Source organism: Sycon ciliatum, chromosome 1 (genome assembly GCF_964019385.1).
Source record: "Sycon ciliatum chromosome 1, ocSycCili1.1, whole genome shotgun sequence".
In the NCBI taxonomy this organism is placed as follows: domain Eukaryota; kingdom Metazoa; phylum Porifera; class Calcarea; order Leucosolenida; family Sycettidae; genus Sycon; species Sycon ciliatum.
In genome coordinates, this window is record NC_088643.1 from 5,022,590 (window position 1) to 5,046,344 (window position 23,755).

A 23,755-nucleotide genomic window follows, 5' to 3' on the forward strand; every position below is an offset into this window, starting at 1 on the left:
CCACGTGAGTCGATTTTGAACGTCAAGCCAGGCCAGATCTATGCCTATGCCATGTTACCTGGTTACGTATCATGTGTATGGTGCACATGTCATTCAACTTTTTCAAGTTTTCAAGTCATTTCATTCAGACAAAAGAAAGGTGCTTTGTTATTTTCACACATGTTCATGATTGTGCAGGCTCGTGATTATCACAATGTGTTTGTAAGAATTAGCTTTTGTCAACTAGTACTTGCTCCCGCTCCACTTCTAAAGAAGACAACAGTCGTAACTATTACCGACCATGGCATCCGTAGACTGGGATCCTGGCGAGGAGCTCCTACTGGAGAACCCTCGTGTTCGTCACAAGAAGAAAGATGGTGTGCTATATCTGACCAACAAACGGTTTGCTTGGACTGAGTATGCTGCATCGGAGTTCAGGGTGTCGCACTTCTATCCCGCCATTCGTGGTCAGTAGACACACGTCCATACGCGAACAAACTGCAAGATATCTTCACTTACGTTTTCCAGACGGGATACGCGTCTTTGTTTCCTAAATTCTAAATTCTTTATCTAAACGAATGTAGAAAGGAAAAGAACATAATGGATACGAGTTAAGAGTAACTGTCCACCACTGTAACTGTAACTAGATACTATATTATACAGTCAGAAAGTGGACAACTAGGCACAGGACTGGCAGAGAACTCGTATCCATTATGTCCTTTTCGTTTCTACATTATATTATTGGCTCAACATCAGAGTTTCTTTATCTAAATAATAAATTTTAAATTGTTTGCAGACGCACAGTTGAACAACGTCACCTATTACGCGAAGAAGTCAGTTTATCCAGAAGCCTTTCGGCCCATTCTTGTTCTTGCAACTGCGCTGAACCTTGTAATCTGCACTTCTCACTTGTTGCCAATGCCGCTCGTGAGATTGGGCCGAAAGGCTTCTGACGTCATTGTATGATGACATAAGTAACATCGTTAGTACATACCGACATAATTGAAATCACTGAGAAATGTTGTGGCAACAGCATGCCAAGAGATTGAACTGAAATAACACTCGAGCTTGTGAACGCTGGTATTGCGACACACTTACACATGCCCGTCGCTGAAGCGATGATTGCGAGCAAGCTATGTTAGACATAGCAGTTTGTGCTGGGATTACACCATTCACAGGTTCCGTTACGCGTGCACGCGCATGCACAACTTGTACTTGTACTTGCTCACTGCCAAATCTGGTCACACGGGTCTCCCTGGGAGGGGGAGAGAGATTTAATAGAATCTTGGAAAGATGACTCAACTGGCTATTGAACCAGACTACGGTCGACACCTCCTGAAATCCCCACACTCTGGGTGGACTTGGAAATGCACAAACACCCACACCCACAAAAACACACACCACACACACACGCACACACACACACCAGCTGCCGATCGACTGTGGTGTGTATTATCTCGTAGAGTCAAGAGGTGTACTGCAGTGATACGATGACGTGATGTGATTAATCATGATGCTTTGCAGTTTTTCAAATCACTTAGATTCATTGCCAGGCTTGAATTAGTATTCTTTCGACCTTAGTCCCCTCTCCCCCCCCCCCCCCCCCCACACACACACATATTTTCTCTTGTGAGGTGTGTGCAGTGCTGTTCAATGAATGACCAGTCACGACACTCAAGTTTGCGCCTTGCATCATTTTGCAGCCCAGTGTTCGCAGGTCTATGGCTGTGCAACACCCGGCGCATACTTGAGTGACGCGACTGGATTTCATTGAGCAGTGTCGCATCTCAATGTTTTGTATGTCCCTGAAGCTACAATTGTTCCTTTTTTTTTTAATTCCTGTCTGCTGTGACGTGCAGCGCAAAAGATCAGTCCGGAGACGACAGCCAAGATCCAGATGCAGATAGTCCTTCACGACAGCACCACCAACACATTCCACTTCGCCAATGACGCCACCGCGACTGCTGCGCGCTCCGAGCGCGACTCTGTCAAGGAGATGCTCGTGCAACTGCTGGCGCAGAACCGGGCCGTTCCGTCCAAGGAATTGGAGGAGAAAAACAGGTGGGTCTCAGCTAGTGGTCAAACGAATGTGCTAAACAGCGAATCGAACCTTCTCTGAATGTTCCTAACGAATACCGAACGAATGTCGCCCGTTCCATGATTAAGAAATCAGTAAGAAATTATAGCTACCAACCAGTATGTAACACTAAAACTTTTGTAAAAGGCACCCAAATCATAAGTGAAGTTGCACACTGCAAGTCTGCAACAGAGACTGTAGATGCCATGACTCATTTATGAAGTGGACAGTGATGGTAATGTACCCCTCCGTTCGTCTGCTTGTCCACAGGTCTGTAGTCAGCGCCATGGAGCTGGCCTTTTCAAGGTTCTCCACCTAACCACTGCACCAGCAACTTCAGGCCCGCGACGTGCTTCCGCTGAATTAGCTTTGTCACTTGAGTTGCAGGTAGCCAGGCTCGGGGTAGTTCATGAGCGAAAGGAACCCCCGCACCAGTGACTACGCTCACAGGCCGAAGATCTCTGCACACAAATTCCACCAATCGGTCGTCGCATCCAGAGCCTCAGAGGATCTAGCCGCTGGCACTTTCTTTGCCTTGAAGAAGGCAGTTATCCCTCCGTCCTTTTTCGGTATCGCCCCTGCGCCATCCAAGTCGACATAGTGAACGTCCTTCAGATGGTTACGTAAATTCGTTGTTCCGCCATGATCTGCCAAGTCTTTCGGCGGCTTGCACCGAGTACACGTAGCAATATTGTCGTGAGAATATAGATAATATTGTCAGCCGTTATCTCTATTCCAAAATCCCATACGGCAGAGCGCCTACTGTTCTCGGCCATGACGAACATTGGGTGGATTTGATGAAGAAAGACTCAACGACGGCTCTCAGCACTAGTTATTATTTCAGACAGACCGTCGAGTGTTGTCACGACTAAAATCGCCTGTGGCACTGCACTTCCAGTTTCACAGCCGGGCGCGGTGCACGCATGCAACGTTCAACCCAGACTAGAGTTCACTGCGCAGACTAGACCTACCGTAGTCTCTGGTCATGAAGACAGCGCGGCACGGCTTCAAAAGTAGACGTGTGTACGTGCTTGCATGCATGAAAATCGCTGCTACAACTTTACAAGTGCAGAGTTCACAGTTTTGTGAGTTACTATATTCGTTTGGGCGGTCAACTTGGCATTCGAATGTCGACTCGAGAACGAACGTTCGAAGCTTCTCAGCATTCGTTTGACCACTAGTCTCAGCACTACTGAGTGAAATCCGGCAAAGGAATCCTTACCAGCGGCACACATCCTGCTGCCGCGTATTGTAAAAAGCCATTCTTCTAACGAGCCGCAAATATAATGATTTCCTAAAACTGACCGGTTTACGTGTACCAAAGATAACGATTCTCATTCATTCTCAATGCTCACTGGTAACGGTATAAGTATCGATTTCTGTGTAGCATGGAAAAATGTGGGCACAAGTTATGCGATCGAGTCCACCAACTAAACCAGATTTTGGACATTCAGACGTGCACAATCTAGCACAAAACTGACAAGAAGTACTGAGACATTCCACGGCATGAAAGTCAGCTTGAGCACTGCTTGATAGCGCTAACGAACGGCCTTCCGACTTGGAAGGGTTCATGGATACTAGTGCCAATTCCAAAGTGGGGAAGGTAAACGCCATCGAACCAAGCACAAGCTACATTCCAAGGCTTCATGGAAGCCCACTTTTCCATGTTACAGTGTTTTCTTTGGCCCACCATCTGACTTCGTTATAATAATAATAATAATATAAAATCTTGTAGGACGCATCACGCAGCTTCATAAGTAAAAAATTGGTTGTGAGCAACACTGGCTCACACTCAAATAACTGCTTTTCACCAGAAAAATATTATATTTCAAAAAAATATAATATTTTTCTGGTGAAAAGCAGTTATTTGAGTGTGAGCCAGTGTTGCTCACAACCAATTTTTTAATAATAATAATAATAATAATACATTACAAGGCTTTTGCAGTATACGGTATGATACAGCATACTGCAAAAGCCTTGTATTATTGTGTCTACAAATTGTTGGCCCATTCAATTTTCAGCCTCCCGGGGCTAAAACCCATTTCGGCCGCATCAAAGTTCCGGCCTGTGTTGCTGCCGCCTGCATACACTGTCACACTGAACCTTGCAAAACGAAATTTCGGCCGCAACAAAATTTTCGGCCAAACATGACCAGGCCGAAAATAGATATCCGCCGAATATTTGTGGACTTACAGTACAAGGTAGATGTGGTTCAAAGTTGGATTCTGACCGGGGCAGAGGTAAAGAGTGTTGGAGACATTTCAGTTGCAATTACTTCAAAGTAGGATTGAATGCGTGCTGCAGTCAGTCATGAACAGCCGCTCCTTCGCCGTGTTTTTATTTCTGCTGCTGTTGCTTCTGCCGTTGCTGTCATCAATGTCGCCGTGTGCCGTACGTACGCTTTTGTTTTTCTTTGTTAGAATCCTGCAGAGCCACCCAGCCATGCACCGGCTGTATAAGGATTTAGTCGGCTGTAAGATCATGACTCCGGAGGAGTTCTGGGAGTTCCGTCTGCTGCAGGACTCTATCGATCAGTCGGCGCAGCAGAGCGCGGGTGTGTCGTCGGCGTTTCTGGTAAGACAGGCTGTCACTAATCAGGGACGTAGCTGGTCCCCCTTTTTGGGGGGGGGGGGGTGCACGGCCGCGTATGTGTATGATGGGTGGTGTATGTCATTCATGGTCATTATGTGCATGTTTATCTAGGTCGAAGTTTTTAGGGGGTGGGAGGGGGGGGGGGAGCACGTGCCCCCCCCCCCCCCCGTGCTCTATGCAACCTACGCGCCTGCACTTGTCAGTCCTGATGGTGGCCCAGGGCCGAACAATTGGTTGATATCTCTTTTTCAAATTCAGTGAAGTGACCGACTCACTGGATTGGTGGTGATTGACCCAATGGAACGCATGCATCAATTTCCCGCAATTAGGTTTTGCGGGGCAAGTCCACTACAACCGTACACACCTTGATACCAGCTAGCTCTGCATAAAAGGTCATGAACTTTGTGAGGTCATACTCATAAATGTACTATAACGGGTTGTACCTGCCAAGTATGGGGTAACTTGCCCCGCAAGAAGGTAACGGACATCTTAGATGCATACCTCTCATTACAGCAGATCTAGGTGCAGCGAGACCTGTCTCGGGAGCACCCCTACAGTAGGGGATCACATGTGTTTAGAGACACTGTGCCGCTTGCCCACACATAACGTTGTGTGTGTATTTGGAGATACTGCATCTCATGCCCGAACCATAGCATTGTCTCAGCCATCAGCATACTTTCTGACCTGTTTTGAAAGACCACCTCACCTGTCCCCGAAAGAATTAAAAAATAACTAAAAGCAAGAGTGCATAAACAAGAGTATGCAACTGTGGTTATGGGTCAGTGCGCGGCGCGCTGCCTTCATTACGTAACTTGCCTTCATCACGCTCTGAAAGCATGCATTCAAATTCACAATTTCTTGTACGAGCCCATCTGTTTTTGCTCGATTCGTTCCAGTACCTACGCGATCTCTAAATTCTGGCGCGTGAACTCCAGTTCCGTACGAAAGTTCATTTCAAACCAGAGGAAAAGTGCGGTGGTTGATTTTCCGCAGTGCGCGGACTGCAGCTGAATGATGTAATGAAGGCAGCGCGCCGCGCATCTGGCCCATAGAAAAGAGATCACAGTTGCATACTCTTGTTTATGGACTCTTGCTAAATGTTTACTAGCGTTTCGGAGGCAGCAACTATAATATGGCAATCAAGAGTACTAACTGCGCGGTAACCATGCTTTATTACAATACATGTAGTAACAAACATGCGAAAGAAATGTGAATGTACACATAGTTACGTACGTTCACTGAAGATCGTGACGAGAAAACCGTTCTGAACACTTCTTCTTCTTTTTACATGTACATTTCACATTCACATTTCTTTCGCATGTTACAGTCCATTCATTGGAAACTGGCACCCTAACTTTTTGGTGCCTCTATCGTGAAAACAACAGTACATCCTGCATTGTGTGACCCGTGCAATTACTCCTTGCCACATTTGAGGCCAGAAAAGTCCAAGAACAGGGAAATAGAAATTCAGCCAGGTTTTACAAAATTAGGACAGGTATGCCATGGCAAAATGTATGGAGAAGCAGATCCAAAACCCAGATTTTTGAGATTTAAAGTGGGTTTTTGATCCTCAATTCGGCCCAAATCCGACTTTCAAAAGCCAGCGGGCCAGTTTCCGATGAATGAACTGTAGTTACTATTGTAATTTTGGGAATGTGAACATAGTAAAAATAAATAAATAAATAAAGCATGGTTACCGCACAGTTAGCACTCTTGATTGCCATAACAGTTTACTATGCATCTTTACGTGGTCACCAAAACCAGGCTTCGCTGCTTTTTCTTCTTCTGCTCTTCATGTTTTCCTCGCTGTCTTCCCTTCAGGCCAATTTGCAACCGCAGATTGACGGCTGTAACAGTGTCCGTTACAACCTGAATCCCGACACGATAGCAGCGATCTTCAAAACCTATCCTGCCGGTGAGGGATTTCTTCAGGCTGTTCGTCTCGGCTCACAAACTAGAATTCACATGGAATGTTCTCCGTTGCCTGCGTGTGTGTAGAGAAGAGTAGGGACCCCTTTTGTGTGTCAAGCTGCATGGTACTGTCGTGGACATGGAAATCCGGTCGAATGACCAGGGCCGGCGCCCTCAGTGCGTACACAACGTTGCGTGCAATGCACATTGTTGATCGTATGCGTACTCACGGCTGCATGGCCAGCGCCCTGGGGCCGCTTGACCTCAGACCGGATTTCCATGTCCACGACAGCACATGCCGATAATTTAAAAGCATGGCCACCACCACCACTGCACCAGCATGTTACTCTCTTGGACAACCCATACATCTTGCAGGGACCGAGCTTGTTTGTATGTGTGTGTGCTCCCTGTGCTTTTTGTCGCAACAGTCAAGAGAAAATTCCAAGAGTTTGTGCCGGACAAGGTAGGGTGTGTTGCTTGACGATGTGTGTCAGCCTGCTATGGAGGTTTAATGGTTTATGTATGACTGTATCCTGTATTCATGATGTATGCCAGTGCTACTGACTGTACAATGCATGTAGACTGTATACTGTATGTTGTGCAAGCATTTATACTGTGATCGAACTTGATTGTCTTAGCTGGGGTGGGTGGGTGGGTGTGTGTGGGGGGGGGGGGGAGAGGGTGGGTGTGTGGGGGGGGGGGGAGGGTGGGGGGGGGGGGTACTATCTTTCCGATTACTGTAAGTCTACAAATGTTCGGCCCATTCAAATTTCGGCCTCCCAGGGCTAAAAGCCTAAAACCCATTTTTGGCCTCGTCAAATTTTCGGCCTGTGCTGCTGCCGCCTGTACACACTGTCACATTGAACCTTGCAAAACAAAATTTCGGCGCATATTTATTTTCGGCCAAACATGACCAGGCCGAAAATAAATATGCGCCGAAATTTTGTAGACTTACAGTACCCCTTTTGAGGGTGAGCCTAGACCATCACTGCTTTCCCCGTCTGAGCCTAGACCATCACTGCTTTCCCCGTCTGAGCCTAGACCATCACTGCTTTCCCCGTCTGAGCCTAGACCATCACTGCTTTCCCCGTCTGAGCCTAGACCATCACTGCTTTCCCCGTCTGAGCCTAGACCATCACTGCTTTCCCCGTCTGAGCCTAGACCATCACTGCTTTCCCCGTCTGAGCCTAGACCATCACTGCTTTCCCCGTCTGAGCCTAGACCATCACTGCTTTCCCCGTCTGACTTTTGTGCTCCGCTGTTCTTTGCTCAGCTGTCGGAAGTTCAGTTCTGGACGCAGTTCTTCCAGTCGCAGTACTTCCATCGCGATCGCCTGGGGGCCGGCAGCGCAGCCAAGGGCAAAGCGGATATGTTCAGCGAGTGTGCGAAGCAAGACGAAGCCGGTAAGGTGCAATCTCTGATCATGATCATCACGTAGATTCCTCTTACTGTGTTGGGGGAGATATTCGTTTTAAATCTTACAGTACAATGGAACTCACTTTGTACATACTCTGATAAGATGTACACTTGCTAGGTACGGGCATTGCCCAGCATGTGCTGCTCCTGTTTTCCATGTGCTGTCCCTGTTTTCCATGTGCTGTTTCTGTTTTCCATCCCATGCACCTGGCAGCCCAGCTCAAGTCTCATCTGGAAGCGGTGCAGAACCCTCTCATCGATCTCACCAAGCAGCCAGCCCAAGTGGAGGAGGTGAGTTTGCCGTACCCTTAGGTGTGTACATGTACAGTGCTGGCCAGAGAAATCCAACCTCATGAATAAAGTAGCGCCACGTTAGAGTGCACAGAACAGTGTGTGTAGTGCTAGGGCTGCGTAGCGCCCGGCAACGCTATTTTATTCATGAGGTTGGATTTCTTTGGCCAGTACCGTATATTGTGTCGTAGTGTGTACAGCAGCTGGTATTGCACATGTGTTTAATGTTGGTTTGTCGGAGGGTCTCTTTCGGCATATCTCCTTGCTGTCCCATACAATGGAGCATCAAAAGCAACACCAAATGTCCAACTTTGGGCACGTCACGTTTACAGGTTGTTTGCTTGTATGATTGTATCTCTGCTCATCAACCGTGACGTGGTGTTACATTTTTGTATTTGTCTTACCAACCAGGGCTATGGCATGTCGAGCACAACGAAGTCGTCTGTGCTGCAGCCGATGATGCGACGCTTCAACCATCAGAGTCTGATGATCCTCAACTCGTCTTCGTCGGCACCCGCCGAGACAAGCAACACCACTGCGGGGTAGGCCATGCAGACCTGTGCTCTTTGCACACAGTCACTGTACAGCTTGCTGTGTATCCGTACTACCTATTGTGCACTGGAAAAGCAGAAAATGTCGGTGGTGTTTTATTTTCGGTAACTTCGGTGCAGACAATTTTGACCTAAAATAAAACGCACCGAAAATGTCAGTACTAGTACTAGCACACTTAGCTGGAGAATACCGAAAATATTACATCACCGGAATTTTCTGCTTTTACAGTAACATGTTAGACCACTCGCCCACTGTTGAGATGTGTACACACATGTGCAGTGCTGCTCAATGCAATCCAGTTGCTTCACTCAAGTGTGCGCCTTGCACCGTTTCGCAGCCCAGTGTCCGCAGGTCTAGGGCTGCGCAACGCCCGGCGCGTACTCGAGCGACGTGACTGGATTTCATTGAGCAGCGCTGTGCATTGGTGTTTCAGCAGAAATGCTTTGATCCCTTCTTTCAAGTGTGTGTACAATCAGACCTCGCATAACCGCACACATCCGTTTTTCCACAAAAATATCCGGATAGCCGAGGGAACCGGATAATCGAACACACATACTGTATGTATGCATGGCAAATGCTGTAAATCGGTAACCAACGATTTTCTTCCGGATGGCGAGGGATCCGGATAAAAGAGGACCGGATAAGCGAGGTTTGACTGTACTAGGCTCTGCACCTCGGTGCATTGAGCACTGTCACGAGCAGCCACAACTCTCTCCGAGTGTACACTGGTGTGCTGTACAGTAAACCCTGTCAAGGTGACCTCTCTGATAAGGCCACCTCTCTGATAAGGCGACCTCTTTGATAAGGCCACTGCATGTCCTAGAAGGCCACTGAGACCAGGATCAAGGGATGGTATTTCCAGTCTAATGACCTTGGATAAGGAGACCACCTGGTAACCGAGACCACATGTTTGAAGGTCCCTTGAGCGGTCGTCTTAGACAGGTTTCACTGTACATTCCTTGTCCCTTGTGGTGTGCTCAAGCAAGAGGTCAGCACTTGCTCTCATGCAACTGATCTGCTACAGAAATGCTTGTAGAATTGAAAAGCAAGACAGTGTTGGCAAGTCTTGGTTTGCTGTTGTTATTGTGTGTGTGTGTGTGTGTGTGTGTTAAATCTAGATCGGCAGCACAGTCATCTTCGGCTTCGTCCACTGCAGTCGAGCCAGCAGCAAAGCGATCACTTGTAAGCCTTCTTATTGTGAAAAGCAAGACATGAAACACGGTTGCCGTAAAATGGATTCTTTTCTGCTCTTGACGTCCTCTCAGTTATTGTTATCCTACCTGCAGAATATTTTTTCTTGTTGTTGTCGGTGTTTGAATTCTTTATTCTCACAATGGCACCATCGCCAATAGGAGAGTTGTTGTAATTGTTGTTGTTCTTGTTCTTGTTCCTGCTGTTGATATTGTTTTTTTGGGTTTTTTTCCGTTTTTGTTGTCATCACCCTTGTGGTGTGCGTGTCACGCTGCTGCTTCTGCTGCTGCTTCTGCTGCTTCTGCTGCTGCTGCTTCTGCTTCTGCTGCTGCTTCTGCTTCTGCTGCTGCTTCTGCTTCTGCTGCTGCTGCTTCAACTGTAGGTACCATCCCTGAGGGACACGGTCATTCTAGAAGACCTGGCCGAGGGAGAACAGGCTAAGCTGCCGTCGCTGCAGATCCGCGACCTGGGACGCTTTGCCGAGGGACCCACCATCGCCCCGCAGGTCAGTCTTTTTAAAACAACTGTCAAGGGAGTCACACACGGTACAACCAGTATGACCATGGGCGTACCACTTTTCGTCCAGGATGGTCCTCAAGAGAGCGCCTGTAGAGCGCTAAAACATGCCCTGTTGGCCAAGAAATCCAATTTCTGTCCCCCGGTGATACCCCGGACCCCTGGTCGTACCACTCCCCAATGCTATATGACACCCCGGCCTGTACTACTATGCCTCTTGGTCAAGAGTACACGGCATGGCTCACAACCCCTTCCTGTGTTAGCAATCACTTGACATCAGCACACTGAAGATCTTCGTTGGAAAATTCTTGTGCATGCCACTGGTGTTATTGATCGCAGTGCAACCGTCAGCTATTGCACATTGATTGCTGCAGTGCGACCACACTGCGACAACAGTGTGACCACAGTACGATCACAGTGCGAGCACAGTACAAACACTGAATGGGTACACACCAGTCAATGTATTCTGCTGCTTATCAGTATTTAGTACATTGAGATCGTGTCAATAGAAAAAGTGCTTTGCTGGCCGGTACAGCACCCAATGTGTAGCATTGACAATGCCTCCACGAGTTCGGGCTGTATCTCTCTTTCCCTGTACACACGTGTCTAGATTATCCAGTCGACTGCGGATGCGACCAATACGGAGCTGTCGCAGGCGGACACCGGCTTCCGCCACACCGTCGCCCATCTATCTTCTAACCTCTGCCAGGTAGGATAGGATGAGATTGATCAAGTTAGTACCGGGTTTTCCCGACTACAAGCCGCCCCCAGATTTTGTCACAAAGTACCGACATCCACCACCCTGTTTATCACAGTTAATTTCACCCATCATAGTGTAAGCCTTTGGGGTGACTTACTGGTGTGTCTTACTGGTGTTTAATTAAAGTGCGGTTTATACTCCGGATTATACGGGGTAACCTCCGGTACATTTCTACTTCCTGAACGGTAGTGTTCTTGTGTTGTAGCTGCTGGACACATGCAGCAGAACTAGAACTGCTCGTTCTTCATCGATTTTTGTGTAGTTTTCCATTTATCTACGGCCAGCCAGTTCTTTGTCTCCCCTAGCAACTTGGGCCAAAATCTGACTGGCAATGTGTGCGCTAGTTGTGCGTGTAATGCGATCAAGGGTGAGTTTGCTTGGCCGACTGCTGTTTGTTGTTATTTTTATAGATTCTCCACAGACCTTGCAGCTCATACCCTGGATAATAGTGCATTGGTGTGTGAATTTCTGTACTCGTGTTAGTCTTCTGATCCAGCGGCATGTGTCTACTGTTCTTGCAGGCCACCCGTGGTGAGAAGATGGAGGAAGTCTTTGCTCAGCTGTCGTCCGGACAATGGCCGGGGGAGAGCACTGGCCATACTAGCTTTGGTAGGTGTGTGTGTGGGGGGGGGGGGGGGGGGGTTGAGTGCATACATGTGTGCACGTGTACATACTTTGAAGTACATGGAATAGTTAAGAAGCAGCGCATACAAAAGAACTCCACGGATCGCAGTGCACTGAGTAGCACTGGCGAATACAATCAAGTGTTGCGATGCTCACGCACTTCGGCATTCACAAGACGTGACGACGCTCTGTGCATGAATACTTGACGACCTAAAGTTGGGACCCTGTCTTCTTTTGGGCCAGTTGTCACGAAGACTGGGGGCATAATACTGCGCTCTGTGCAGTTCCTGCGTGTTCAGGTATTTGGGATGGGCCTTAGGGCCGATTTCCACTACGGTACCGTGAGTGCCGTGCCAACGATTTGGGTAGGTCACGTGTACGCCACGGTACGAGCTTGAAGCTGAGAGTGATTTACACCTGCGCACAGTCATTCCGTGCATTCCGTCGGCAGGCCGGATCACCATTTTTTATCAATTTCTGACTTTGGTCCTGAGGGAAAATAGCGGGGGAGATGACTGGAGAAAGCTCAAGAATCAACCGATCGAAAAGCCAAAAGCCAAGAAAAAACTTCGTACCACAAATACAAAAGAAAGAAAAAACTTCCTTTCAGGGAGTAGTAAAATACCTCCTACTCACTGCATTCGACCTCATGGAATACCACGGCATGCCATTTCCATCCCCCAGAGACCCTCGGCACCGGAATGTCCACGGCGCAGTACGGCAGGAGCCACGGAATGAACTCGCGCCAAAACTGCCCCTCACGTGAGCAAATCACCATGGGTACTCACAGCACGGCACTCACGGTACCGTAGTGGAAATCGGCCCTTATGCATTACGTTGCCTGCACGGTTTAAAGTGCAGGCAACGTATGCACAGCACAGTCTATGTTGCCTGCACATTAAAAAGGTGACTTTGTGTTGTTACGTTGTACCCATAGTGCATTGCTGGTGAGATGGGTACAGTAAAATCTGTGATTAGCGACCACCCCTTGGGGCCAGAGAAAGCGGTCTTTAGTGGCAGGTGGTCCTTAGTTAGAGGTTTGCACCGCACAACCATATATGAATGTGAGACTGTCCGTGCCTGGCGAAGTGGCCTAGACTTTAGTAGCAGGCTGGTCGCAAGTCACGGTTGTCTTTAGTTACCGGTTTTACTGTACTTTCTGTGCCTGACTGCTCACTGTGTGCTATTAGCCCTGTCTGATTCGCTGAAGGAGGAACTTCATAGTCATCACCTGGCGGTGGGGGAGCTGTTACGCCATTTCTGGTCCTGCTTTCCCGTCAGAACGAAACAGCTCGAGGAAAAGGTCAGACTCAGTGTGCTGTGGCACTGCATGTTATCCCGCTGCTGCTTTGATAAGCTAGGAAGCCATGTACGCACCGTGTTGTCTCTCTCCTCTCCTTTCCTCTTCTCTCGGTCTCTGCCTTTGCCCCTGTCTCTTCCTTTGTCTGTCTGTCTATCTTTCTCTCCCTCCCTCCCTCCCTCCCTCTCACACTCTATCTCCATGCGTTTCATTCTGTCCTGTTGCAGCTGGTGCGGATGGGTAGTGTACTGCAGGCGTATCGTAGCAATCAGCTCGCCATGTTCCAGGAGTCTCTGGTGCACGAAGACGGCGAGGTCAGTGCTGACATCTGCAGTTGGTTAAAGTCTATTTTGTTGGCGTTGTCTGCCGCTGTGTCTCTATCCTAGGTACTCTTAATGATAAGTCCGGTTAGAGACGGATTACGAATGCCGGATCAGTGTGGTAATATGACTGGCAATGATCCTTGTCTTAAGAGAGAAGCCCTGGCTGAAATAGAGATTGCCCAATAAAAAGAGGTCTGGCTGTATAGAAGTGCCGTACCCTTCATGAACCCAAGCACAAACTTGTGTCATTTAGCACTACTAAGTACACTTCATGCACTCCCAAACCAATTTCCGGATACTCGACTGGTCGTAGCTCCATGCTTTCGGAGTGCTAGCCTCTAAGCTGCACAAGCTGCACCCCCCCCCCCCCTTTAAATTTTCGCTTCGCTTTTGCCCCCCTTTTTTGGCCCCAGAATTCTCATATTTGGTTGACGTTCGAAGTAGAAGCTTCAAGTCAGATTGTTGAATCTTTTGGCCATCCTAACTAGTAACTGCCGGTGCATACAGTACATTACCAATGGTTAGAAAGTTGAGAGGCACGGCTGAAGTTCTAGCAAAAGTTTCCTAGTTTGTCCTTCAGTGCCAGGTTTCACTCCGAACTCTCCGAACTGACAACAAGTAGAAACTTTGCACTACAGTCTGTCCACAAAAAGAAGGCAGTGTGACTTTTTCAGTGAGTTTTTCATATATTTCACAAGTGGGAAATGTGAACAACACAGACAAAATTCAGGTGGATGCACAATAGAGTGCTCTTCGAGGTTTTTTTTAAGTGTCAAAAAAGATGACTTGGCCCAGTGCAAACAAAGTGAATGACTTTCAGTTCTCATGAGATGCACTGCATTTCTTTTTGTGGACAGACTGTAGTGCAATGATGGATTGCAGTACATGAGACTTAGTCGAATGACGCAGTATGTACCAGGGAGTCGTAAAATACCGGTATTTTACAACTCCCTGGTATATACGATATAATATATGCATGGAGCGCTGCAGCGCTGGTCGACTCGCACGTAGCATTCAGGGTCAAAGCCGCAGGGGCGATATTCGAGTGAGTTTTGATGGATTTTTAACTTTAAAGTGCGACTCACACTTCGGAAAATAGTAATGGTAATTGATGTTTTGGAGAATTGTTCAGCAGCTGTACATGTACAGTAAACACCTGTCAAGGCAACCACCTGTCCTGGAAGACCACCTGTCCTGGAAGACCACCTGTCCTGGAAGACCACCTGTCCTGGAAGACCACCTGTCCTGGAAGACCACCGGTCCTGGAAGACCACCTGTCCTGGAAGACCACCTGTCCTGGAAGACCACCTGTCCTGGAAGACCACCTGTCCTGGAAGACCACCTGTCCTGGAAGACCACCTGTCCTGGAAGACCACTGAAACCAGGACCAAGGGACCCTGTTTCCAGTCAAATGACCCTGGATAAGGAGACCACCTGGTAACAGAGACCACGTTTTCAAGGTCCCTTGAGCGGTCGTCTTAGACAGGTTTCACTGTAATTTGACTTCACACATCATGTACAATGATTATGTATTCTGTGTGCTTGTGCACAGCTCACCAGTCACATACACGAAATGATCGACGCCGGGCTGGAGAAGTACCGCTCTTGGCAGGCACGGCAGACGGCGAGGCGCCGCACCTAGCAGGCAGCGACAGCAGCAGCAGTAGCGACACCTTGGCGGCGTTGACGGGTGTCGGCGGACCTGCGCTCCTCCGCTCCTCTCTACCTGTTACGGTGCTGCTGTGCCTTGCGTTTTGCACCGTGCGCTCTGTTCTGTAACACGGTTCTTGTGTGCATGTAGCCAGCTGGAACACACGGCATGCAAGTCACTGAACTGTAGCAGTGACCATTTTGAAAGGACCTCGACCTGTCGGAAATGCTCCGGCACTAGCTGCTGGGTGTGAGCCAGACGGACCACACACACCAAAAAAACCGATCTGCATGCGGTCAACATAAGCGGCCAGCTAGTGCATGCTGCATGCTGCATGTGGCGCGTGCGAGTCGACTCGTACACTGTCGTACGACATATTTGTCTGCCGTACCCTGTACACTGCATGCACATGCACGGCCAGCTAATGGGGAGCGTCTGCACCCAGATCTTGGAACGGCCCGCGGGATGACCTGATGCGCAGAAGATCAGTTTTTGACTTCGTATCGAGCTACCTTAAAAAGCAGTAGCTTTTTTACTTACGACCCCCACAATCCCGGTCCAGTTTCTCCGAACAATGGATGCATCTCGGACATTCAGCCTTTTTTATTATTTGAACACACAACCCACACAGGGAACCCACCCGGTACCGCTCTCATTCTCCCATGCTTTTAGTATTTTTTTAGAATGTGTCGAATAAGCATTCCATGACAGTTTTGTTCAACACAGTATATTTTTAACGTCCCATGTACTAGTATCGCTGAAAAAAGTCTAGAAAAGAACACCTGAAAAAGTAAATTCCATATTTCTAGTTTTTGCCCATTCAACTCCGTAATGCACGTGTACATGCTGTTGAGATCAGACGTGAAGATCTCAACAGTCAGTGTAGTGCGTGAGCAAGGAGCACATGTGTGTTTGCCGTGTTAGGAGACTGACCTTTCAGTTGTGTTCACGCACATACTAATTATGCTGGTCTTGTGTCACCCTATTGTGTATACATGGTATAGCAGTGAGCATGCGCGTTTGAGCAGCTACTGATTGTCATGACAACAAGTACATGCATGGTGAATGAAATGTGGACCCAGTGTACTCTCTACAGCTCTGAGGACCATGTTGTGGCCATCAGCCGCGAGTCCATGGAGACGACACGGGAAACTGACCGACGTGGGTTTCATTCCCAGGCTTCCCGTTTCAGTAACACTTGGGGCAGGGCCTTTGAGGCATCGCTTTGGCAATGGGGTCTGCAGGTCAGGTCTGCGATTGTGAGTTGCATAGATCACCGATCAGGCGGAACTTGGGAATCCAGAGTCAAAATGTTCATCGTTTCGGGTACCATGACCTCGTGTGGTCTCTTTGTACGCTACAAGGCTCCCTGGTGACTATGCGCCCACACATGAGGTACTCAAAAGCCAGCTGTATTGCTGAAAGTGCATGTTGCTCCGGATTTCACTTTCCACAACTGCACGAATAGCAGCAGTAGAGATGAAAATGTACAGAAGAGAAAAAGAGGAAAACTTATTCGTGAAATCTGGCCTCGGATAGAGAGCCATAAAATTAAAAAACAATAAAGGACCAAAGGTTTTTTCAATGTATATGGTCCATACTAAATTTTGTGAAGTTGAAATATTTTTCATGAGCCTATGCTATTAACGATGCACCGTATACATGTACATGACTGTCTGCTTGTGAGTTCTGGAAGTCTAATAGAATACATTCCTGCCGGGCGATAACTGCTGCAAGTTAAAATTTACTGGAAGTCACTGCCAGCTACAACCATACATGTAAACCATACATGTACAGTAGTTTGTTTTCGATCCATCAGAATCAATGTGTGGCTATTTGTCTCAACATCACTGCTTCCCGCTGCGCTCATCCTCGCTGCGCTTCGTAGCGCAAGTGAGGGCAAGCATTGTAGAGACGTTCCCTGAGTGCCCGCACGTCTAGAGTGCTGTACTGCTCCACGAACGTATTCTCGTCCACGATGAAGTAGACCAGGCCCTGGTCATCCGTCTGCGCTTGTCCTACGAAGACAAACGTGTTGCCATACAGGTCCGGGCAGCCACACTGCTTGTCGCCGCCGTCCACGCGCACCATGGGATGGTAGACAAAGCTGGTGGTGATCTCCATGCCCTCGGGCTTGTGCAGCACGGCCTGCGGTATCGCCGAGAACAGGGTCGTGTTCGGTGGTGCCTGTGCCGGATGATCAGTCACGACTCGCGCTGCAATGGCTGCATGTAGTGTGAGGGGAAACGACAATACAAAGCATGTGCGGATCCGTACACACAACACACACACACACACACACATACACTTCAAGAGATCGAGTGGCTGACACTAAATTGCCTACTGCTATTTTCAGCTTTGGCCTGACAGTTGGCAGATTCCATGCACGGTCACCTCTCCATTGTCATCATGCATTACTGCATGTGCATACGTCCATAAAATTAGAAAGCATTCAGGGACATGCAGTGCACCATGGTGTAAACTGAACTCCTTTTTTTTTTTTTTACTAAGGCCACAGCTTCCAATCATGACATGCAAAGCAGCGGTGCAGCATCGCAGGCATGAATCGTGGACGTGGTGACGGGGTCTGATGTGCTCCACCGACCTAGGGTCTCGGCTTCACTGCACAGCAAACGCGTCGAAAGAAAACGGGTGCTAATAATTATCGGGAGATGGGGGGGGGGAGAAGAAGAGAGGAAGAGAGAGAGAGAGAGAGAGAGAGAGAGAGAGAGAGAGAGAGAGAGAGAGAGAGAGAGAGAGAGAGAGAGAGATACAACATCACATGCCCTCAAATTCCACCCTTAATCCACAGCATGGGTCATACAGCCACGCTTGCCTATGATGATGAGCAGTGTCTGCTCCAGAGCCAGGTCAGCGACCCGGTTGGTGGTGGGGGGGGGGGGGGGTACTTGGACCCGCTTGGAAAAAGAACACCGGGTCACTCGTGACCTGGTTGGGACTGAATCCGAAGGCTCTCTGATGTCCAATACGGCAATAGCCGCACTTGAGTGTACCTGGAACCGACCCGGTTGCAAGAGTTGTGCCAGGTGCATGTGTACCCGGCTGGTTTGAAATCTGAGAGCAGACACTGACGAGTCTAGTGCAGTCGACTGCCGTTGCTGTCATGCCATCACATCAATTATGCCGTGCAGACTCTCCTGTTGATATGTGCGTATATCATGCATGTCAGTGCCCAAAGTCACCAACTGTGGTGTTCCCCAGGGATCGCATCTGTCTCCTCTACTGTTCGTGATCTACATTAATGAACTACCAGAAGCCATACATCATTCGCACACCTTCTTGTTTGCGGATGATGTCGCTCTAATTTTGCCGTACAAAGGCTCTCTGTCAAGTCCTGGTATCCAAGCGGACATTTATGCATGCCAAAACTGGGCCAGGGAAAGAGGCGGAGAGTTTTCGCCCTCAAAAACTTCTGTTTTAAGCTTCCGTTATAAGCCAGCGGCAGCATCATCACCGGCACCAACATCTGCCACCTACACTATGGAGGGTCTACCTCTTCCCAGTATTGACATCCTCAAACATCTGGGAGTTCGCTTCAGTGCAGACCTAAACTTCCGTCAACACTACCTTGACAGTCGCAAATTCAAGCAGAGAGTACGCCTACTTTGTCACATGGCACATCGTCTTACACCGCAGGCCATGATGCTCCTCTACAAGTGCTATGTTAGACCTGTGATTGAGTATAGCGTCGTAGTGTGGTCCTTTCGTCTTCGTTCAAGCGACTTGACTGAGCTGGATAGAGTCCAGGCCAGGTTTGCAAGATCCTACCTTAGGAAACGCAAAATCCAAATCGACTTTAATACACCCAAGCAGGATCTTAATAAAAAAAGCTAACATTGAATCCCTTCTTCACCGTAGGCAGTTTTTAAGCTTGGTTACCATGCACAAATTTATTTTCAAGTATCGACGTTGCCTAGCTTCATTCCATTTCAATATCACGCAGAGTGCGAGACGCCCTAACAAAATTATTCTCCCTAAAGCAAAGACCACATCAAAATCGTTGTTTCTCTTCCAAACCTCCCTCTTATGGAACTGCCTCCCACCAAGACTAACTGCAGAACCATCCATTATTGTTTTCAAGAATGAGCTTCGCAAACTCACTTGCAAACATAGTGCTTCGCTCTCCGGTATGCCTACGCCATGTACATACCCCCCCCCCCCCCCCCCCCCCCGTGTGCTCCCCAACGCATTCACGCTGCACAACTTTTCACTACTTTCACTTTAGCTCATACGTGTACATGTACATGTACATCCTTCAAAGCGGTGAACCCCTTGATAGGCGACAAGCCTCTGGGTCATCCTAATAAAGATATTATTATTATTATCATGACGGTGAAAGATCGTATAAAAAGTGGTTCCTACATCGAAATCGTCGATTTCATTGCACAGGCAAGTCGGGATTTCCACGCGAGTACAGTAGAACCCCCGATCCCTTAGCAGACACCTCTCAACAAAGGACACTTCTCAACAAAGGAAACTTCTCAACAAAGGACACTTCTCAACTAAGGACACTTCTCAACTAAGGACACTTCGCAACTAAGGACACTTCTCAACAAAGGACACTTCTCAACAAAGGACACTTCTCAACAAAGGACACTTCTCAACTAAGGACACTTCTCAACTAAGGACACCTCTCAACAAAGGACACTTCTCAACAAAGGACACTTCTCAACAAAGGACACTTCTCAACAAAGGACACTTCTCAACAAAGGACACCTCTCAACAAAGGACACGTCTCAACTAAGGACACCTCTCAACAAAGGAAACTTCTCAACTAAGGACACCTCTCAACAAAGGAAACTTCTCAACTAAGGACACCTCTCAACAAAGGAAACTTCTCAACTAAGGACACCTCTCAACAAAGGAAACTTCTCAACTAAGGACACCTCTCAACAAAGGAAACTTCTCAACTAAGGACACCTCTCAACAAAGGAAACTTCTCAACTAAGGACACCTCTCAACAAAGGACACTTCTCAACTAAGGACACTTCTCAACTAAGGACACTTCTCAACTAAGGACACTTCTCAACTAAGGACACCTCTCAACAAAGGACACTTCTCAACAAAGGACACTTCTCAACAAAGGACACTTCTCAACAAAGGACACTTCTCAACAAAGGACAAGGACACTTCTCAACTAAGGACACTTCTCAACTAAGGACACTTCGCAACTAAGGACACTTCGCAACAAAGGACACTTCTCAACAAAGGACACTTCTCAACAAAGGACACTTCTCAACTAAGGACACTTCTCAACTAAGGACACCTCTCAACAAAGGACACTTCTCAACAAAGGACACTTCTCAACAAAGGACACTTCTCAACAAAGGACACTTCTCAACAAAGGACACCTCTCAACAAAGGACACGTCTCAACTAAGGACACCTCTCAACAAAGGAAACTTCTCAACTAAGGACACCTCTCAACAAAGGAAACTTCTCAACTAAGGACACCTCTCAACAAAGGAAACTTCTCAACTAAGGACACCTCTCAACAAAGGAAACTTCTCAACTAAGGACACCTCTCAACAAAGGACACTTCTCAACTAAGGACACTTCTCAACTAAGGACACTTCTCAACTAAGGACACTTCTTAACTAAGGACACCTCTCAACAAAGGACACTTCTCAACAAAGGACACTTCTCAACAAAGGACACTTCTCAACAAAGGACACTTCTCAACAAAGGACACCTCTCAACAAAGGACACTTCTCAACAAAGGACACTTCTCAACTAAGGACACTTCTCAACTAAGGACACTTCTCAACTAAGGACACTTCTCAACAAAGGACACTTCTCAACAAAGGACACTTCTCAACAAAGGACACTTCTCAACAAAGGACACTTCTCAACAAAGGACACTTCTCAACAAAGGACACTTCTCAACAAAGGACACCTCTCAACAAAGGACACTTCTCAACAAAGGACACTTCTCAACAAAGGACACTTCTCAACAAAGGACACCTCTCAACAAAGGACACTTCTCAACAAAGGACACTTCTCAACAAAGGACACCTCTCAACAAAGGAAACTTCTCAACTAAGGACACCTCTCAACAAAGGAAACTTCTCAGCTAAGGACACCTCTCAACAAAGGAAACTTCTCAACTAAGGACACCTCTCAACAAAGGAAACTTCTCAACTAAGGACACCTCTCAACAAAGGACACTTCTCAACTAAGGACACTTCTCAACTAAGGACACTTCTCAACTAAGGACACCTCTCAACAAAGGACACTTCTCAACAAAGGACACTTCTCAACAAAGGACACTTCTCAACAAAGGACACTTCTCAACAAAGGACACTTCTCAACAAAGGACACTTCTCAACAAAGGACACCTCTCAACAAAGGACATTTCTCAACTAAGGACACCTCTCAACAAAGGAAACTTCTCAACTAAGGACACCTCTCAACAAAGGAAACTTCTCAACTAAGGACACCTCTCAACAAAGGAAACTTCTCAACTAAGGACACCTCTCAACAAAGGAAACTTCTCAACTAAGGACACCTCTCATCAAAGGACACCTCTCAACTAAGGACACCTCTCAACAAAGGAAACTTCTTAACTAAGGACACCTCTCAACAAAGGACACCTTTCAACAAAGGACACCTCTCAACTAAGGGCACCTCTCAACTAAGGACACCTCTCAACAAAGGAAACTTCTCAACTAAGGACACCTCTCAACTAAGGGCACCTCTCAACTAAGGACACCTCTCAACTAAGGACACCTCTCAACTAAGGACACCTCTCAACTAAAGACACCTCTCAACTAAGGACACCTCCCATCTAAGGATGACCGCATTGAAGACGCATGTGCAACGGCCCGATTGTTCCCAAGCCAGTTGCATATTTTAGACACATCTGATAGCATTACCCCAGTGACGACAGTGACAAAATGCAGTGACGGCAGGGACGGCAGGGACGACAGGGACGACGTGGACCACATTGACGACAGTCTAGTGATGACATCAAGAGTACATGAAAACCAGAGTGTGCAGCTCGGATGGGTTGCTGTCACGGCGAAATTCCGTGATTACATCATTTTAGTGATGTAGTGCGTACAAGCAGGATTCAAGCAGGTCTCTTTCTGCACAACTGCAGCTCAGTTGTACGCACTACGCCATTTCCCGCCTCAGATCTGGGCCAAATATGATGTAATCACGGAATTTCGCCGTGACAGACACCCATAGCAGAAAAGGCCCCAAGCTGCACACTCTGGTTTTCATGTACTCTTGATGACATTGACAACAGTAGCTTGTATGGTCGCCAGGGTGCATGCAATGGAGAGACTTGTTCACATTGTGAAATAGGTACACTGCCTGCCATCATGTTACTCACGTACCATACACGTTGGGACTGTTCACCGGACACGCTTCATACATTTCCGTTTTCCGGCAGGCTTTACCGCTGCACGGCGACTTTGGGGGTAATTGTCCGTCAGCATTCCGCTCTGTGCATAGCAAAATATACATGAAAAGAACAGAACTTTCATTCTCATGAATGAGAACATTGAATTGACTTTTAATTAAAGCTATCGGCAATTACCCAGTGATTACCCAGTCAATTTGCAGCATTCATGGATGCACACTGCGCATACGGTTGAATCTACTCACTGCATATTCTTTCGCATCTCGCCATGTCAGGAAAGTTGTTCTCGTTGCCGCCACATCCACCGTACATGAACACCACACAGCTTGATGTTAGCTTATCGTAAGAGTAGCGTCTCTCAGAGAACCGAAAACAGGGACCAGCTTGATATGGCGTCTGCTCACAAGGTTCTGAAGCTGTATACAACAAAAAGAGAGAGAGAGAGAGAGAGAGAGAGAGAGAGAGAGAGACTCGGAGAGGGAGAGGGAGAGGGAGAGGGAGAGGGAGAGGGAGAGAGAGAGAGAGAGAGAGAGAGAGAGAGAGAGAGAGAGAGAGAGAGAGAGAGAGAGAGAGAGAGAGAGAGAGAGAGGGAGAGGGAGAGGGAGAGGAAGAGGAAGAGGAAGAGGGAGAGGGAGAGAGAGAGAGAGAGAGAGAGAGAGAGAGAGAGAGAGAGAGAGAGAGAGAGAGAGAGAGAGAGAGAGAGAGAGAGAGAGAGAGAGAGAGAGAGGGAGGGGAGAGGGAGAGGGAGAGGGAGAGGGAGAGAGAGAGAGAGGGAGAGGGAGAGAGAGAGGGAGAGAGAGAGAGAGAGAGAGAGAGAGAGAGAGAGAGAGAGAGAGAGAGAGAGAGAGAGAGAGAGAGAGAGAGAGAGAGAGAGAGAGAGAGAGAGAGAGAGAGAGAGAGAGAGAGAGAGAGAGAGAGGGAGAGAGAGAGAGAGAGAGAGAGAGAGACACCAACAGTACAATACTATTACACAGTACTAATGGCCAGTGTATGTCCGTAATGTCCTGTATTGCAGCTTTCAAAGAAGTGCTATCCATACCTGGTCATGCACATGTAAGCCCCAGACAATGCTTGTGCTTCTCTCTACTCTCTAATACGGACATAGTCTTTAACTAGGGTGAAGTGGTCCATACCGAAGTATGCTGTGATAAGACCGAGTACCTCACATACTAAGTACACTTTC

At 47.7% G+C, this 23,755-nt stretch overlaps 2 protein-coding genes across 3 annotated transcripts in view; one reads left to right on the top strand and one right to left on the bottom strand.

Annotated features, from left to right (window-relative positions):
• The first annotated feature begins 155 nt into the window (after positions 1–155).
• On the top strand, positions 156–16,163 carry LOC135810827 (general transcription factor IIH subunit 1-like). Its single transcript, XM_065324258.1, has 15 exons — positions 156–446; positions 1,839–2,040; positions 4,477–4,630; positions 6,470–6,563; positions 6,988–7,022; positions 7,833–7,962; positions 8,190–8,266; positions 8,678–8,808; positions 9,937–10,000; positions 10,392–10,514; positions 11,136–11,234; positions 11,807–11,894; positions 13,100–13,212; positions 13,437–13,523; positions 15,085–16,163. Exons 1-15 carry the CDS (start codon positions 281–283, stop codon positions 15,172–15,174), a joined length of 1,653 nt encoding a protein of 550 aa, XP_065180330.1. The 5' UTR covers positions 156–280; the 3' UTR covers positions 15,175–16,163.
• Positions 16,164–16,594: 431 nt separating this feature from the next.
• Positions 16,595–23,755, bottom strand: part of LOC135810802 (complement receptor type 1-like) — a 34,938-nt gene continuing 27,777 nt past the window's right edge. For both annotated transcript variants that reach the window (XM_065324237.1, XM_065324242.1), the window contains 3 exons: positions 22,818–22,988; positions 22,547–22,654; positions 16,595–17,408 (listed from right to left, as the gene is read on the bottom strand). In XM_065324237.1, the coding sequence (XP_065180309.1) occupies positions 17,050–17,408; positions 22,547–22,654; positions 22,818–22,988 (638 nt within the window). In that variant the 3' untranslated portion in view covers positions 16,595–17,049. The remainder of the gene's footprint in view (positions 17,409–22,546; positions 22,655–22,817; positions 22,989–23,755) is intronic.

Coding starts and splice junctions, on each gene's coding strand:
- LOC135810827 (XM_065324258.1), top strand. CDS start 281: ATGGCATCCGTAGACTGGGATCCTGGCGAGGAGCTCCTACTGGAGAAC. Junction 11,235..11,806: donor TATCTTCTAACCTCTGCCAG/GTAGGATAGGAT, acceptor CTGTTCTTGCAG/GCCACCCGTGGTGAGAAGAT. Junction 13,524..15,084: donor TGGTGCACGAAGACGGCGAG/GTCAGTGCTGAC, acceptor GCTTGTGCACAG/CTCACCAGTCACATACACGA.